This window comes from Elephas maximus, chromosome 25 (genome assembly GCF_024166365.1).
Source record: "Elephas maximus indicus isolate mEleMax1 chromosome 25, mEleMax1 primary haplotype, whole genome shotgun sequence".
Taxonomy (NCBI): Eukaryota; Metazoa; Chordata; class Mammalia; order Proboscidea; family Elephantidae; genus Elephas; species Elephas maximus.
The window spans coordinates 17,559,898-17,577,600 of NC_064843.1; the positions used below are offsets into that span (position 1 = coordinate 17,559,898).

Here is a 17,703-nt window from a genome sequence, read left to right on the forward strand (position 1 = left end):
AAGAAGAAAGACAAATTTTCAAAAATAATGACAGCCTTAAACACAACATTTATGGCATCTGCACATGCCTTAGAAAGTGCTATCAATGCTATACTCTCATTAAAAAAAAAAAAAACAAAACAAAACCGAACCCATTGCCGTCGAATTGGTTCCAACTTATAGCGACCCCACAGGACATAGTAGAACTGCCCCATAGGGCTTCCAAGGGGAGCCTGGCAGATTCAAACTGCCGACCTTTTGGTTAGCAGCCAAACTCTTAACCAGTACGCCAACAAGGTTTCCATAAAAATATTTACCTGGAAAAATTAAAACAAGTGGTAAAATATTTATTCACTTAAAAACACTAGTAAATCTATTATATATTAAAATAAAATTTTTATGAGAAAATAACCAATTCTAAAACAAAACAGGAACAATTTAGTAAGAAAAGTGGTACTGTTTATACTTTTACAAATCTTCTAAGTCTGGCTTAGTAGTCAGCTAGATTCTCACATCTGTTTCTGTAGGTAATTTGTTGCAATGTGTTATTTTGATTGGAAGTATATGAAAAAAATCTGGACTTGGATGATGTTAGGTGCCGTTGAGTCAATTTTCAACTCATAGCAACCCCATGTGACATAACTGCCCCATAGGGTTTCCTGGGCCACAGTCTTTATGGGAGCGGATTGTGAGGTCTTTTCTTCCATGGGGTCCCCGTTGGGTTTGAACTGCCAACCTTTCAGTTAGCAGCTGAGCACTTAACCGTTGTGCCACTAGGGCTCCTTGGACTCAAATACCTAATTGGAAATGGAGGGATATTTTGATAGCCTTTTCAGATAATTGTTGATATTCTTCTTTGATACTATATAAAACTGCAACAAATGGTGATTGTTTTAAAGGTTAGTTGCAGTGTAGAATCTGCAAGGTATTTTTCAACTTGTTGTATTACACTAAAATCCGCCGCTGGTTTTGCATTTTGAATGAGCCTTACCCATACTTGATTTTATCATAGCCTACACCGGTCTTTTGAAAAGTACCGGTTCTCTAAACCAAAAACCAAACCCAGTGCCGTCGAGTCGATTCCGACTCATAGCGACCCTAGAGAACAGAGTAGAACTGCCCCATAGAGTTTCCAAGGAGAGCCTGGCGGATTTGAACTACCAGCCCTTTGGTTAGCAGCTGTAGCACTTAACTGTTACGCCACCAGGGTTTCCACCGGTTTTGTAGCTTATGTAATTCTTCCAAATGTTGTCCCATTTCATTATACCACAGGAACAACAAATAATTTTTGTTAACATCACTGATCTCGTCAGAAAAATCTTGGTATTTGGAAGCTGGAAACCTGAGCAGTGGATAAGTTTTCCAAAACCCTAGATTTCACTTGAGAACTCAAATGTGATCCTTAACAACAAATATTATCAGTAATTTTCCTTGAAATGACAGCCTGACTTGGTTCATTTTTAAGAAAATGACTACCAAATTTGTCTGCCATTCAAGTCAAAATGGCGCTCCATGGAAAAAACGGCCTAGTTCAATGTGCAGTGCAAACCATCACACAGGCCAGCCGTCGACTTGGTGTACAACAGAAGCTCCTGTGTACACTTCCCATCTCGTCACCCAGAATACGAAAGACTTAGGGTAGAGATTTGATAAGATTAATAGTTTTTACTGCTTCATCAAGGATATTCCTAAATGAAACTAGCAGTATATACAGTAACTCATAATATATAATAAATATATAAAAACAATCTTTCTGAGAAGTTTTACGAGGCAAATGTTGTTAGCCTAGTTTGTTTAAAATGTACAAAAAATGTTATGAAATGTACCTATCTTTCAAATAGTCCAAAGCCAGAGCTTGCTGTAATTGGCTGTGGCCCTCCAGTGCAGACGCGAAAAGTAGCTATGAAAATAACCATCCATACCCATTCCTTACTTTAAGGAGAATGCTTTGGTTTTACAACCTCTTATAAGATTAGATGCCCTAGGATTCTCATAGAAAGCCTTTATCCTGTTCAAGTAGCTGAAAAGCAATTCTTAAATTATAAATATACCTATAGATTGAAGAAGCCCTGGTAGTACAGTGGTTAAGTGCTTGGCTGCTAAGCAAAAAGTCAGCAGTTCGAACCTGCCAGCAGCGCCAGGGGAGAAAGATGTGGCAGTCTGCTTCTGTAGAGATTACAGGCTTGGAAACCCAATGAGGTGGTTCTGTCCCTCTGTAATGGGTTGCTATGGGTCAGAATCAACTCAACAGCAGTAGGTTTTTAGTTCTAGATCGAATAGAAGTAGAAAGATACAGGATGTTAGAGTCCACCCTTAACTGTTGACCCATGCTAACTTCATGTATCTTGCCAGAATAAACTACCATTTAAAAAGTGTTCTGTCCACTGTACGATGATAGAGGTTAGTACGTTGCTCAGCTATAAACTCAATGGCATGTTGGTGAAGTTTGCTTCTTTCAGGATTTGAAATTAAATGCTGGTTGAGAATTTTTCATTTTGCTTTTTTTGTTTTAAAGTATTTTTATTGTTGTTGACTGGCATTTTTTTTAAATGGGAAAGCATGGTGGTGAGGAATTCCATGAATGCTGGTATAGTGGGTACCACTACCTTGAATCATGCTAACCAGCCAGTTGTTGAGTCAGTCCTGACTCATGGTGACCTCATGACACCAGCAATTCTACCCACCATTGCTCCTATATCATTAGCGCAAATGTAAACAATGAAAAAGGCAAATCACGTTTAGTATTATAAAAATAGTTTTGACCATGGACTCAATCATAAGAATCTTGGGGACCCTCAGGAATTTGCAGGTAAAATTGACAGGCGCAAGGACGGATTACCCAATATGCAAGGTAAGCACGTGCTTAGGGCATCAACAAAACAGGGGCACCAGTTGTCCAAAGCAAAGACCCAGAGATGCTAAGAAGAGAGGACACAAGAAAAAGTAAGAACTGCAGTGGAAGGGAACTGGCGTTGCACTACGTGAAATTGATAACCAGCTCCAGTGCATGAGAACGTACTGGCCAGAAATAAAGTTCCCACAGGGTCACAAGGGCCCCGAACAGAAGGTTGTTTAAGCTATAAGGCTCCTACCACTTCAACACCTTCATTGACATCTGTCTCCTATGGTCCCCTCCCATGTAATTGAAACTCCTTATCTCAGCGAGTCTCTTGTGAATACATTATTTCTTTCTAATAAACAAGAGATGGGGGTGGGCTGTTAAGTCTAACTTTTGCTACATGTAGCCAATGTGCAACTGTATCCAACATGAATGGTCACTGGGCAAGGACGGATTATATTAATAGACAACAGGCCTCTGATCTGTTCTGAGAGAACTGCCTGTACATGTCTGTCTGTTGATCCAGCAGCTCCATCCAAGGGGACCAGCAGTGCTCTTTGCCACGATATGAACGCGAAGGTACGCCCTTAACGCACGTCCTAGTAAACAACCACTGGGAACTCTAGCCCCAGATGACGCACAAAAGCAAGGGAACTCCAATAAGTCGACCACTGCGATGAATTCAGTCAGGTTACTTTTAAAGGGTAGTGTTTCTGTACAGAGTTATGTCCTAAGTTTTGTAAACAGTATTTGTAACTTTAAAGTATGTTTGGCTTACACATGGACGCAATCTGGTGTATGTTTAATAGAGTATTAACATAGCAAATGTCCAAAAAATACTGGAAATGTTAATATTTCTCTGACACAGAAAGTTTTAATTTAGGTATCAAATGAGCTTACTGTCTGTCGGTGTGGGACACAGTGCTCGGTATTACTCTGTGTATGCTAATAAACAAAGCATTAGGCACGTTGAGGGGATGCAGAACTCAGTGTTGTACAAAATGTTTCTGTTTACAACAACGAGTTTCTACATTCGTCTTCCAAAACAGCAACAAAGGGCGTTTATCAGAACGTATTTTATCAGAGTATTTCCCTGTAGGGAAATTGAACAGTTTCTAGAGGAAATAAATGAGTATTTAAATTAAAAAAAAAAAAAGTGTGTAAATGTTTTTTCCATTTCCCTATTTTAGAATTTGAAATTGTCACATCTGCAGATCCCATAAATAACAGAAATACATATCCTGTTTTGTGGGATAATTTTTCTTCTAAATGATGTAAATTATTGGATTGAAAGAGGGCCATGTGATTGTCATTATCGCAGTGGACCACTTGAAAATTTGTGTCGAAAATTTCTGGATGGTAGACAAGGTTCTGTAGCCAGAATATATTTCTAGGGTACAAACCTAATGATGAAAATTATAAGAGGGAGTGGTTACTGTATTCCCCATCAGTCAGCTCTATATATTGTGTCATCTGCAAACTATTTGGTCCTACATCATTTAATTCTCAATTTGCTATGGGTGAATTTAGCCATTGGCTCAACTCGAATATGATAAACATGAAAACCAGTCCAGAGATTGTATGTTGTCATATTTAAACCAAAGACATGGTTTTGGTTTAACTCATAAACTGGAAACACAAATTAATGTATCAGTATTGGAAAGCCATTTATAAGCCTATCTTTTCAAGGAAGAAATGAAGTGTTTGGGTACCCACAAAATGGAAATTTGGAGGTTTACTTGAACTTGTTGCTCAGTTTGATCATTTTTAGCAGGTCACATCTTAAAATATGGTAACACAAAGGGCAACCCATCATACATGTCTAAAACAATGTGTGAAGAATGAATAAACTTAGTAAGTGATAAAGTTTGGTCAACTATTTTCAGTGAGATAAGTTATAGCTCGATATTTCAGTTTGTAGATTCCACTCCTGATCTTTCTCCTACAGGCCGGCTAAGTATTGTTTTAAGATCCATATCTTCCACAGGTGGAAAACCTGCAGAGCGATTTATCACATTTACTAGCTTAAAATGTCATATCGTGAAGAAATTACAAATCAAGCACTTCACTATTTATGTGAAGTTTGCAAAATTGATTTTTCTACGTGCAGAGGCCAGTCCTGTGACAATGCTGCCAATATGTTGGGGCATTATAAAGGCAAGCAGCAGAAAATTTTAGAACGTAATAATTACGCCATTTTCATACCATGTGCTGCACATTCACTTAATCTCCTTGGATGCAGCACAACAGATTGTTGTTCGGAAGCAGTTGATTTTTTTTTTTTTTTTTTCCTACCGTTCAGTTACTCTACATGTTTTTTTGCTGCCTATCGGGTGTTAAAATGTCTTTCTAAAACACATTGGGAAGCGCATGTTGTAGCAACGAGTGCAGCCCTGGAATCATACACTCAGATCCTAGATGCCTTAGAAAATATTGCTGGAAATCCGCCACAAAAAGATACCAAAAGAACCTAAAAACATCGCCAACAAAATGCAGACGCTAGAGGACACGTTTATGTTTTTTATGTGGAATAATGTATTGTAGCATTTTCATTGGATAAGTCAAGCTGCCCAAGATTCAGCAGTAAATTTAAAGACATGCGCAGGTTTCTACCAATCATTAACATGGTATTTACATAATATAAGAGAAAATTTTGAAGATACAACAAAAATACTACCAAATACTGATGATGAAGCAGTTCACCATCACAGATGCATTAGAAAGGTCCAAGGAAATGATGGAAGTGTTTCAGAAGTATTGAGTGCCAGAGATCAATTTTTCGTAACCAACATACGACACCATCATTGACACACTTGAATCTTACATGAAAAGAAGGGCGAAAAGTGTATGAAGTTCTTTCACATAGGTTTTCCGTCTTAAACAATGCGGATATACCTGGTGAAGAATGTGTGAAGACATCCAAGAAGTTAGCGTAGGCTTATCCCAATGACAAATACAAGCCTTTACGGAGAAGTTGCTTCAATTTCATCTTTACGTGCGAACTAAGTTTACAGACTCAGGAAAGGCAGTTTTACTCATGTAGGCAGGTATGATTCCGTAATAGATTGAATGCAGTGTGTATTTCCCAATATTGAAATTGCTTTATGCATATTCCTAACTTTAATGATCACAAACTGCACAACAGAACACTCATTTTTGTTCCTAAGGAGACTCAAAAACCCTGAGCATACAACAATGATTCAAGAAAGACTCGATTCATTCATTATTCTTACGTTTGAAAGTAAACATTGTTGGACAGCTGAATTGTGGCAAAATCATTGAATTTGTAAGAGGAAATGAAAAATGTTTTTAATTATAACATGTTAGATGTGAAAGGCCTATCCCAAAATACAGTATTTTATTGTATTTTATTAAATTTTTCTTTATGACATCTTTTCGTTTGTTCATTTATAGTTATGGCATTTATTACGAAACAAGCATCAAAATTGAAGTATGAGTCATTTAAAGCAAAATTAGTGAAAGTCAGTGTTTCCTCGTGGGAGATCAACAGACTTTTACATTGATTGTTGGAACAACTGAGTTCACTGACTCAATTTCTTTGTTGTAGAATACGTGGAATGTTCTTTTTGTAGAATGTGTGGTATATAGTAAAAACCTTAGTATCCCACATCCACTACAAATTTTATAATCTGATTCATCTCATTCCGCTAAGGTGGCATACGCTGCTTTTGCATTCAATTGCTAATATTATAGTCCCATTTAAAAAGTTACAGTGTGGATAGCTAAGACACACCCGTATATGTAACTCACGTATCCTTTTCAAATGCGTGGGTGGCAGGGAACGTCACAGATACAGTGTTTAGGGCCCTCACGTGTCTTAATCGGGCCCTGGATAGGCAAATACAGACATGGCTAAGAACAGGACACAGGTGGAGACCAGCAAAAGCAGCTGGGTGCCTAGAATGCAGCTTGATAAGGGCTCATTTGTGAATTAGAAAGCCAGGTTGTGATCACATTGGAGAGGTCTTGGGAAACCAGGCTGAGAACTTGGACCTGATCTTATTTTTAATACCGTTATTCTGAAGTTATGTTGGGTTTTTTTGTTTTTGCTTTTTGGGGGAGTGGGGGGTGACTTAAATCCTAGTTTGTCCTGGAAGAAAAAAGCTAAATCGTTTTCAAATACATAATGGAAAGGGCTTAGCATAGGGGGCGAGGGAGGAAAGATAAGATAGAAATACTTACTTCCCTAGCAGATGCTTAGGGTATTCAGCTGCTCTAGTTGTCCAAGTCTTTTAGCCAGTGGAAAACAGAAGGGTCCTATTAATCTTTCCCCACGGAAAATCTTAAAAAATAATAGAAACATCATAACATTAACAGTAATTATTTCTGGATAGAGGGTTTAAGAGCAGCTTGAATTCTTTTTCTCCTAGTTTCTAAGTGGAGTATATATGTTGCTCCTGTTGTCAGTGTTTTTATCATTCCAGTAAAAGATGAATAAATTATAATGTTTGGAAGTCCGCAGTGACAGAATGAGTTCCTTTTGCCATCTGCACTGCCCTGTCGCTATCCCAGCTGCTTTTTGGATAATAAGATTCATCTGGAAGAGAGAAAGCACGAAAGTAGTCAAAAGGTCTTGGGCAATCAAATTTTTGCCTTTTCAGAAATGAAGATTCTATAAAGCTACTGTAACTAGAATAGACAAATAGGGCCAGAATAGCATATAGGAGAATCCCTGGTGGTGTAGTGGTTAAGAGTTTGGCTGCCAACCAAAAGGTCAGCTGTTCGAATCCACCAGCCACTCCTTGGAAACCCTATGGGGCAGTTCTCTGTCCTGTAGGGTCACTATGAGTCCGAACTGACTCGATGGCAACGAGTTTGGATTTTAGAGAATAGAAACAGACCTGGGTACACGTGCAAATTCGATACCTAATAAAAGTAGCATTTCAAGTCGATGGAAGGATGGGTGAACTCATGGTGCTGGGACAGTTGACAGTTTTGGGGGGTAGAGGTTATAGTTCTTTACCTCACCGTTCACAAATTCCAAATGTAATAAATTAGTTAATTGTGACAGTCTGTAACCCAGTCAGGAAAGGTAGGAGGGTGGATATAGTATAGGCATACAGGCAAATAAAAGGCAGAGATCACAAACAGGGTGGATTAAATATGACTAAATCGAAGTTAAAACTTACAAATAACAAGACACCATTAAACAGAGAAGTTCAGGCAGATGACCCACAAGAAGAAATGTGTACTGTAGGGATGGAGTTAGTATTCAGACCACACAAAGCACTCCCACAGATCAAAGACAGCCACCCTCGGTGAAAAAGGGTATGAACAAGCCATTCACCTAAGAAATATAAAGGCTGACATTCATATGAAAAGCCCGTAAGCAGTGAAATGCAAATTAAACACAAATACTCTATCTTCCTCATCAGGCTGGCTAAGAAGCACCATATTTAAAAAAAGTGAATCACAGAGTACCACATATCGCCTGGCATTTAATGTAACCATCACCATGCCCTCCCTCCACACTACCCATTCAGGAAATCCTGTTATCTTTAGGGAGTCTAGGATTGGAGATATGGGTACAGGGGAGACAGACCCTGTATAGAGTGCTAATAGGTAGCAAAGCTATATTAAAATAAGTTTGGGGTGTTAATATCTCCAGGCTCCTGGTTGTCCTCTCATTTTGATTCTAATCGTTTAAATTGATCCTTTTGGATTGTCCAGGATTATCATAAGCAAACAATGACAATTTTTTTCCTCCATCTTTATGTTTGCTTTTAAGTCCCTTGGCCTGGGCCCTCCAATACAAAGTTGAAGAGGAGCTGTGAAAATATAAACCATATCTAGTCCTTACTTTAAGAAGAATGTTTTGATTTTACAACACCTCCTCAGGTTAGATGCCTTAGGAGTCTCGTGGAAAGCCTTTATCACGTTAAAGAAGCTTCTTATTCTTAGCCTGCTAAGGTGGGTGTTTTGGTTTTTTGAATCAGGAATGATGGTTCAATTTTGCTTTTGTTTTATATGTATATAATTTTATTTATTTTTTGTTGAGAATGTATGCAGCGGAACATACACCAGTTCAACAATTTCTACATGTACAGTTCGGTGAGATTGATTATATTCTTCAAGTTGTGCAGCCATTCTCGCCCTCCTTTTCCAAGCTGTTCCTTCCCCATTAACATTAACTCACAGCCCCCTAAGTTTCCTATCTAATCTTTTGAGTTGCTATTGCCAATTTGATCCCACATAAACATCGCATTTTTATGCAAATAATACACACCTTCTACGTTTTTTGCCGACTGCACCCACCCTCCCTTAAGGTATTTTCCTAAGTGTTGCTGTGCCAATTTTTTTTTTTTTTTTTAACATATTGCATACCTTGCCAGGGGAGGGCTTGGTTAGCAAACTTAGAAGACACGCGTTATTTGTGTAAAAATACGGTACGCTTTAAGTGAGTACGATGTACAATGCTCAAGAAAAACATTTTTTTATTAGTTAAGTTAAACTGTTGTTTGGTTTAAAGAGGCCTTTAGGGAATATTTTTGATTTAAGGTTTAAAGATTATCTCAGGGTGATAGTTTTGGGGGCTTATTCAGCCTCAATGGCTCCAGAAAGTCTGGATTCCATGAGAATTTACAATTCTGTTCTACATTTTCCTCTTCTTGATCAGGATTCTTCTATAGAATCTTTGATCAAAATGTTCCGTAATGGTAGCCGTTTGTTGTTTTGTTTTAATGGTCCTATGATATTTATTTAACATTATGAAAGATTGACTTATAAGGTTCCTATTATCCTATTTTGTATTTCTTTATTTGGCATTTATATCAGAGTTAATCTGTTATAAATCTATTACAAAGTGAGTTGAGTCATTTTCTGTCTTCTCTCTGTTTAAACAGTTAACCAAACATAGAACTTGCTTATGATAATCTTTCTGCTTTTGGCTTCTTTTTGGAGTGTGTGATAACAATCTCAATCTCAAGGCCACCGAAGACTGCTTTGCTCATACCAGTTTCCACCAGGAGTCAGTACGGCTCTGCTCTTGTAGCCTGGTTTCCGGGACCCAACTGGTGGAACAGCCTCTGTCCGAAACCCACCAGATAAAGGCATTCTTGCCCTTTTTCATGATTCAAATATGATACCCTGAGTCACCTGTCAAACTGGCTTTATTTTCTCTTTCCACTTAATGCTAGTTCAAGTATAGGATTTCATTATAATAATTTCTGTAGAGGTTTGAAGATACCGTTTTTATTTTGCTAGTATTTAGTGCTGTTTGAGGAGCTTTGGCCTAATCTGAGCATTTTAGAGGGGCCTTTTCTTCCTGGACGCTTTAAGATCTTGCTGCTCTTAGTGTTTTGAAAGTTGTACCACCCTGCCTCTAGATAAGCCGTCTTTAGGTTCACGTCTGTCTTCTGTGTTGGGAAATAGTTATCTTCTCTGTTTCATCCTGAGACATCTAGAACGAGCTTTCGTGTCTTAGTCTGTCTCATACTGCCTGTATTAGTTTTCCTGCCGCTGCTGTAGCAAATGACCACAAGCTTGGTATAAAAATTACCTTACAATTCATTCAAATGTATATACATTTATATTTATAATATAAATTTATTATCTTACAATTCTGGAAATCAGAAGTATAAAATGAGTCTCACTGAGCAAGTCAAGATGTCAGCGGGATTGTATTCCTTTCTGGAGGCTCTAGGGGAGAATCTATTTAGGGGAAAACCCGTTTCCTTGCCTTATCGAGTTTCTAAGGCCGCCTGCATTCCTTGGCTCATGGCCCTGTTCTCCCACCATCTTCAAAGCCAGCAACATCAGGCTGAGTCATTCCTATGCAACCCTCTCTTCTCCTGATTCTCTCTTCCGCTTATAAGAACGCTTGTGATTATTCTTGTGATTATTATCTCAAGGCCCGCTGATTAACAACCTTAATTCCATCTAAAGCCTTACTTTCTATTTGCCATGTCAACTATAACGTGGTCACATATTCTGGGGATTAGGACATGGGTATATTCCAGACCAAACCTATTGCCACTGAGTCAATTCCAACTCATGCTGACCCTATAGGACAGAGTAAAACTGCCCCATAGGGTTTACAAGGAGTGGGTGGTGAATTTGAACTGCCGACCTTTTGGTTAGCAGCCCAGTGTTTAACCACTGTGCTACCAGGGCTCCGTGGGTGTATTAAAAAAAAAAAAAAAAACATTGCTGTCGAGTCAATTCTGACTCATAGTGACCCTACAGGACAGAGTAGAACTGCCCCATAGGATTTCCAAGGAGTGGCTGGTGGATTCTAATTGCCAACCTTTTGGTGAGCAGCTATAGCTGCACCACCAGGGCCCCACGGGCATATTAAGAGGCTATTAGTACCAAACTTGCCCTGTTATCTTCTTATGCAGCCTTTTTGGAAACTTTTTAGCTCTATCTACCACTTCTATATCATTTTTTAACACCTTTTCTGCCATTCGACTTATTAATTGGACAATCATAATTTTCATTTCTATAATGATTGATTTCAATCCTCCTGTTTATTTTAATAACTTTCCTCAAGGTCTTGAGTTGGGTTTGTCTTCATGGCTCTGGCTTTCCCCAAGTATTTGGTTATTGCATATATTCATTTTTATTTGGACATGATCAACCTGGAGTGGTTATAGGGGACAGATTACACACGCAGCTGGGTGGAGGTGTTCTGGGCATGGGGTGCTCTGTGTCGGGTTATCTCTAGCCATCTGGGACCCTAGCATCATTTCTCTGGCCTAACCACCTTGATTTGCTAACAGTCTGGGGGCAGATACCTTTCCTTCACAGATAACACGTGAGGAAAGCAGTAAACCTGACTACTATCCACATAGTTCATCAACCAGTGAGCTGAAAAATTGTCCCAAGATCCCTATACCTGCCACCTCTCATCTTGAATACTTCTGTAGCCATTCCCATTTTCCTAAACGAAGCTTTTTCAATCAATCTGATTTTTATCTAGTCTGCCTCAAGGATTGTTCAAAATTTCTGAGCTATCAATGGCATCCCTTCTTCTTTCCAGTGTGCTGACTGACACGTCAGTGTCTTCCTGTCTCTGGGCATGTAGGCAGAAGGAGGAAGAAAACCTATATGCCCAGGCTACCATCTTGGTCAGCTTTCTGTGCTGCCGTCTCAGTATGGAAACCCTTCACTCTGAGTCCTTGTGTCTTTCCAGGAGACAAACCCCACAAGTGTGAGTTCTGTGACAAATGCTTCAGCCGGAAGGACAACCTGACCATGCACATGCGGTGCCACACCAGTGTGAAGCCCCACAAGTGTCACCTCTGTGACTATGCCGCCGTGGACAGCAGCAGCCTCAAGAAACACCTGCGGATACATTCTGACGAGCGGCCATACAAGTGCCAGCTCTGCCCCTACGCCAGCCGCAACTCCAGCCAGCTCACCGTCCACCTCCGATCCCACACGGGTAAGTCCCTGTCCCTTTCTAAGTTCTTGTCCTTCATTTACTTTAAAACCCAAGCAACTCAAGTAACTTTGTGGTATAAGTAAAAGTATTTGGAATTTTTGCAATGATTGTGAGGTTCGTGGCATTTCTATTGCCAGGACAATAGCTTTCGGTAAAACCTGCAAGTATGATAGCGGAGTTTTATAACTTGAGTATGTAGAATGCAGAGCCCTGGTGGTGTAGTGGTTGAGAGCTATGGCTGCTAACCAAGAGGTCGATAGTTCAAATCCACCAGCTGCTGCTTTAAAACCCTATGGGGCAGTTCTACTCTGTCTTATAGGGTCTCTATGAGTCAGAATTGACTCAACGGCAATGGATATGGGACGTAGAATGCAGCTAAGGATGGGTACCCAATACCGCAATCAAGAAGCAAAGGGCATATCTTGAATAAATGTCTGATGTATAAGCTAAGTGTTTCAATAATTTAACCTATTCTCTGGTTGTATGACTTAATTCAGAAACATGCAGCAAAATCAGTTAGAATGTAATTGCATAGCATAAACTTTGGGATCCAGAAGTTAGAATTTGCAAATAATTTTTTCTTCCATTTCTGAGACCCAACTGAAATGATAGTTTAAAAAAAATTTTTTTTAATTAAAAAAAAAAGATACAAAAGAAATAGATCCATCATGGCACATAAAAATAGGACTTGAAGGTTTGTAAGCAGATGAGAATTTTTGATGGATTTGTCAAAGATGGCAAGGAGATAGGAGTCTGCTTACATTTGAAATTGAGTAAAAATAAATAAATAATAATAATAAAAAAACCTGTTCTAGCAGACAAATGGAAGGAGGCCAGACGTGAGAGCCAACCTTTCCAGCCAATGTCTGTCTGGCCTGAAAGTTCTGGACTTAGAACCACCATATAGACTGGCAAGACTGCAGAGCTCAAGGGAGAAGCCTAGCAGCAAAACAGCCCAACATAGACCCACTAGCAGGTGAACCCATGACAACAACCCATTCTTCCTAAATCTAAATAGTCAGCCAAGTATTGCCAGTCATTTGAGGGAAATGAGTGGCATAAGATGGGCCAAATCTCGTAAATAACTAACCCCGGAGGTAACTTGAATAATAGACAACTATTCTTAAATTCTAATTGGCATCCACCCACTGGCAGAAATGTTGTATCCAAATAGGATTCTATGGAAAGTTAATGAGAACAAAGAGGTATTGGATTAAGCTAGGGTTGCTGAGAAGTTAAAGAAATTTCCCAGAGATTGGAGCAAAAAATTTAGGTTAGAGAACTGAGAAAGAATAAGAAGCTGGATATCTGGTTTCTGACTAGGTCTAGAAAGAAAAGGAAACAGAAATGAGGAACTCAAATGAGAAATAAGAATTTCCCAATTCTAAGGAGCCATGTGTCCTCAGAGTGAAAGGCCTCATGAGATGCCAAGCAGGACGAAAGGAATAGCAGAGGAGATCCCTACGTAGGCAGACTTCTCTGTCATTTGGCTCCTAGGAGACAGTGGAAGAGCATCCTCAAAGCTGGCAAATGAGTTTGAACTTAGAACCCTATACCCAGCCAAACTATCTCAAGTCTGAGGGCAGAATAGACAAAGAAACGCAAGGACTGAACGACATTACTCCCAGCCATCGTTCAGTGGAGGTTACTGGAAGATAAACTCTCACTAAGTGAGGGGAAAAAACAAAATTTGGTGTGAGATATTTAATATATGACTACATACCTGAGATTGCAATAAAAGGAAATATCAGGGTGATACCTGTATGGAAACTTAAGAAATTCAGTAGATCAGAAATTCAGAAAATCTGTAAGATATTCCATATGACGTTTATATAATCAAGAGACCTGATGACTTTGAGATTATGGGAAGAATCTTTTTCCTCACGAAGTGCATGATCCAATCAAGAAGCAAGTTAAAATATGGCACAAAATGAGCATGTAAGATAAATTGGCTTGACCTGATACTAAGGGACACTGTCAAATGACCCAGGTGTGATATGACCCTGTAGAGAGGAGGTAATAGTATTTGGCTCTGGTGAATATCACATACCCAGTCATAATGTAAGAGCCCTGGTGGTACAATGGTTAAGTGCTTGGTTGTTAACCAAAAGGTCAGCAGTTCAAACCCAAAAGCTGCTCTGCGGGAGAGAATACCTGGTGATCTGTTCCCACAAAGGTTACAGCCTTGGCAACCCTACGGGCAGTTCTACTCTGACCTATAGGGTCACTGTGAGTCAGAATCGACTTGACGGCACATGACAGCAGCGACAAGAGTCATGATGTGAATTACTTGTAATTTGATTCTAAAGTTGAAAATTGAAAATGACTAGATAAAGCATGAGAATTCACAAGGCAGAATGCAAATATTATTGAACTGAGAGGTAAAAATAAAGCTCTTTCCAACAAGCGGGGAGTAGTGGAAAGAAGAGGCGTCCTCAAAGAACCTGTCAAGCTAGTGGATTAACAGATGTGAGGCCCTTGCTTGGTTAAAAGGTAAAGGTAGAAAGTAAAAATCACAACCAAGAGGTTGTGGGAGGAGTTGGGGGGGGTTGGAGGTACGGGGGTACAGAATAAGTGTCTCATCTTTGCTTACCATCAACTGATGGTTGTTTAAAGTAACTTCCGAAAGAACTGAAAATCATTAGCAGTGCCTCTTGGGAGTGGGTCTGTAAGCTAGTGAGGAGACTTTTCATTATTTGAGCCCTGTCTCCTACTACCATATTCCTGTGTTAATTTTATAGAAAAAAATTCACTCTGTAGTTATTAAGTGATGAAACTAGTAAGGCAAGCCAATTCCCTGATAAAATGTAACTTAAGCACTACGGCAAGCAAGCTCCTAAGTCTCAGCTTCTTTTGGGACAGTTATATGTAACTTAAATCTCCCGTCTTCCATGTGCAATTTTGAGACATCAAGCCAAATGAGAGCTTAGAATTGACATTGACAAAGTGTCCTCATTAAGAGTGTGGATTTAGATACCAAGATGCTTGGTGGATTCAAATCCCTGCTGTTTGACTGAGTCAAGTCACTTGACTTCTGAGCCTCAGTATTCCTATCTGTAAAGTGGAGGCAACAGTGCCCACTCTTGGGATTCTTGGGAGGATTCAGGGGTTAATATGCATAAAGTGCTTAGCACAGTGACCGGCACCTGCAGGAAAGCTCAGTACGTGTTGTCATCTGTAGGAGGCTGCAGGGTAGTAGGAATTCAAAAGACCCAGCGGTCTCATTGCAGCCAGGTATTCTGACGCATGTTTGGGGGGAGTTGTGTTTTGCCTGCCTGCTCTAATGGAAACACACCTTCCATTGCTAGGGGACACCCCCTTCCAGTGCTGGCTCTGTAGCGCCAAGTTCAAAATCAGCTCGGACTTGAAAAGGCACATGATCGTGCACTCGGGGGAGAAGCCTTTCAAGTGCGAATTCTGCGACGTCCGCTGCACCATGAAGGCAAACCTCAAGTCCCACATCCGCATCAAGCACACCTTCAAGTGTCTGCACTGTGCCTTCCAGGGCCGGGACCGGGCCGACCTCCTGGAGCACAGCCGGCTGCACCAGGCTGACCACCCCGAGAAGTGCCCCGAGTGCAGCTACTCCTGCTCCAGCGCGGCCGCCCTGCGTGTGCACAGCAGGGTCCACTGCACCGACCGCCCCTTCAAGTGCGACTTCTGCAGCTTCGACACCAAGCGGCCCAGCAGCCTGGCCAAGCACATTGACAAGGTGCACCGGGATGAGGCCAGAATAGAGAACCGGGCCCCAGCGGGCAAAGACGGGCCCAGAGAGAGCAGCTCCCAACACGTGGCCAAAATAGTGACCCAGAGGGCCTTCCGCTGTGACACCTGTGGCGCCTCCTTCGTCAGGGACGACTCTCTGAGATGCCATAAGAAGCAGCACAGTGACCAGAGTGAGAATAAGAACTCGGAGTTGGTCACCTTCCCATCTGAGAGCAGTGCCTCAAGCCAGCCTGGCACCCTGGTCTCTGTTGGGCAGCTTGAGGCGCCCCTGGAGCCCAGCCAAGGCCTCTAGGTCAACCAAGGAGGGTTGTCAGCTGTCAGGAATCCCAAACAAAGGCTATTGCCCAACCCTCCAAGCCAGACTGGCCATAAGCCCCGACAATGCCTGTTGTCTACTTTTCAGGCTTCTAGAATTAATGGCTCAAGTGACCCTGGCGTGAGGACAGATACCAAATGACATGGTAAAGACACTCCTCCTTGTTGCCGTCTTCCCTCCAAGAATGATCTAAGCCAGTTGGCTCAGTCTTTCAAAGGTGGGAGCCACGGGGTGCTGCTCTGTCCAGTAGGAGTAACTTCTTCATGATGGATTCCAGCCTTAAAACTGACCTGGAATTCCTAAATCTTTAAAAAAAAAAAAAAAATTCTCTGAGGGAATTATTGAACTATTTAGATGGCGTAGAAAAAGAAAACTGACCCGTGTAGTAGAAGAGAGTTAAGATGGGAACGGGTACGTGGAGGGTCCCAGATGGCTGCAAATATTCTAGTACCTAACCTGGGTGGTAGCCTCAAGAGTCTTCACCTTGTACATGTTTGTGTGGTTTCCTTGATCTGTTGTTTTACCATAAAAAGGCAAACTAAGAGGGACACTTTTTTTTTTTTTTTACATTCCTCCATAAACTGGTTATAGTGTGACATCTTCCATGCCCACCTTCAGTAACTGAATTATAAATGCACATGGGTTTTGTCAGTGGGAGTGAGGAAATCCAATTTTGTACTACGGTGAAATGAAATGCAGTTTAATCTGTAGGTGGCGCCAAAGATCAAGGTAACACTAGACCAGCCAGTGATTGTGAGACTCAAAATTCATTCATATTTTCTCATAGAGGAAAGACTAGGAGCCCAGTGGGCCCTGAGCGTAGTTCTGGGATATGTGATGTGTGGGACAGACCAGCGTGGTTTTTGCCACAGGAAGCACTTAATGTTTGCTGAACCAATGCACAAGTGAAAACCCAGCCCTTACATCAATGAACGTTTCAGCTGACCCAAGCTTAGAAACTATGGCACCCTGGTAGATATGTAATTTATCCAATGCTGCTTTGTTTGGTCTATGCCGACATCTTTTTGCAAACACGGTCTTTGTTAAATATAAATTCCTGTGTGCCCTTATCCAACGAAACACCTATGCTTTCGAATAGATTAGATTCCGTTGTTTTCGATAAATTAGGAAAAGGGGTGTGAAAACCAATTTTTATAGATTGTTTGCGTGGGGATAGTTCCCTTATGAAATAGCAAGAGGTACATAGCTTATTTTGTTATGACAATTGTTTGAACAAATGCGACTCCATTTATTTAAACCTTATATCAGGCAGTGATAATACACTGTTGAATCTCTTTATTGTAAGGGAAAAAAAGATTAAAATGATGGCAGAGACTTTATGATGGTATTAATCATTTCTTTCCTTTGGAACTATTGTTTTTGACTGTTCAGAAAAGTGGCTGGTGAATGTCGGTGCTATTGTACAGATACTGTTGT

The 17,703-nt window shown here is 40.5% G+C and overlaps 1 protein-coding gene across 2 annotated transcripts in view; it reads left to right on the forward strand.

Annotated features, from left to right (window-relative positions):
• The window catches only part of ZFP64 (ZFP64 zinc finger protein), an 89,034-nt gene extending 71,544 nt beyond the window's left edge, over window positions 1-17,490 (forward strand). Inside the window, exons 7-8 of one of the 2 annotated variants that reach the window (XM_049869192.1) lie at window positions 11,973-12,224; window positions 15,533-17,490. In XM_049869192.1, the coding sequence (XP_049725149.1) occupies window positions 11,973-12,224; window positions 15,533-16,242 (962 nt within the window). In that variant the 3' untranslated portion in view covers window positions 16,243-17,490. The remainder of the gene's footprint in view (window positions 1-11,972; window positions 12,225-15,532) is intronic. The other variant, XM_049869191.1, reaches the window with a different exon arrangement.
• The last annotated feature ends 213 nt before the right edge of the window (window positions 17,491-17,703 follow it).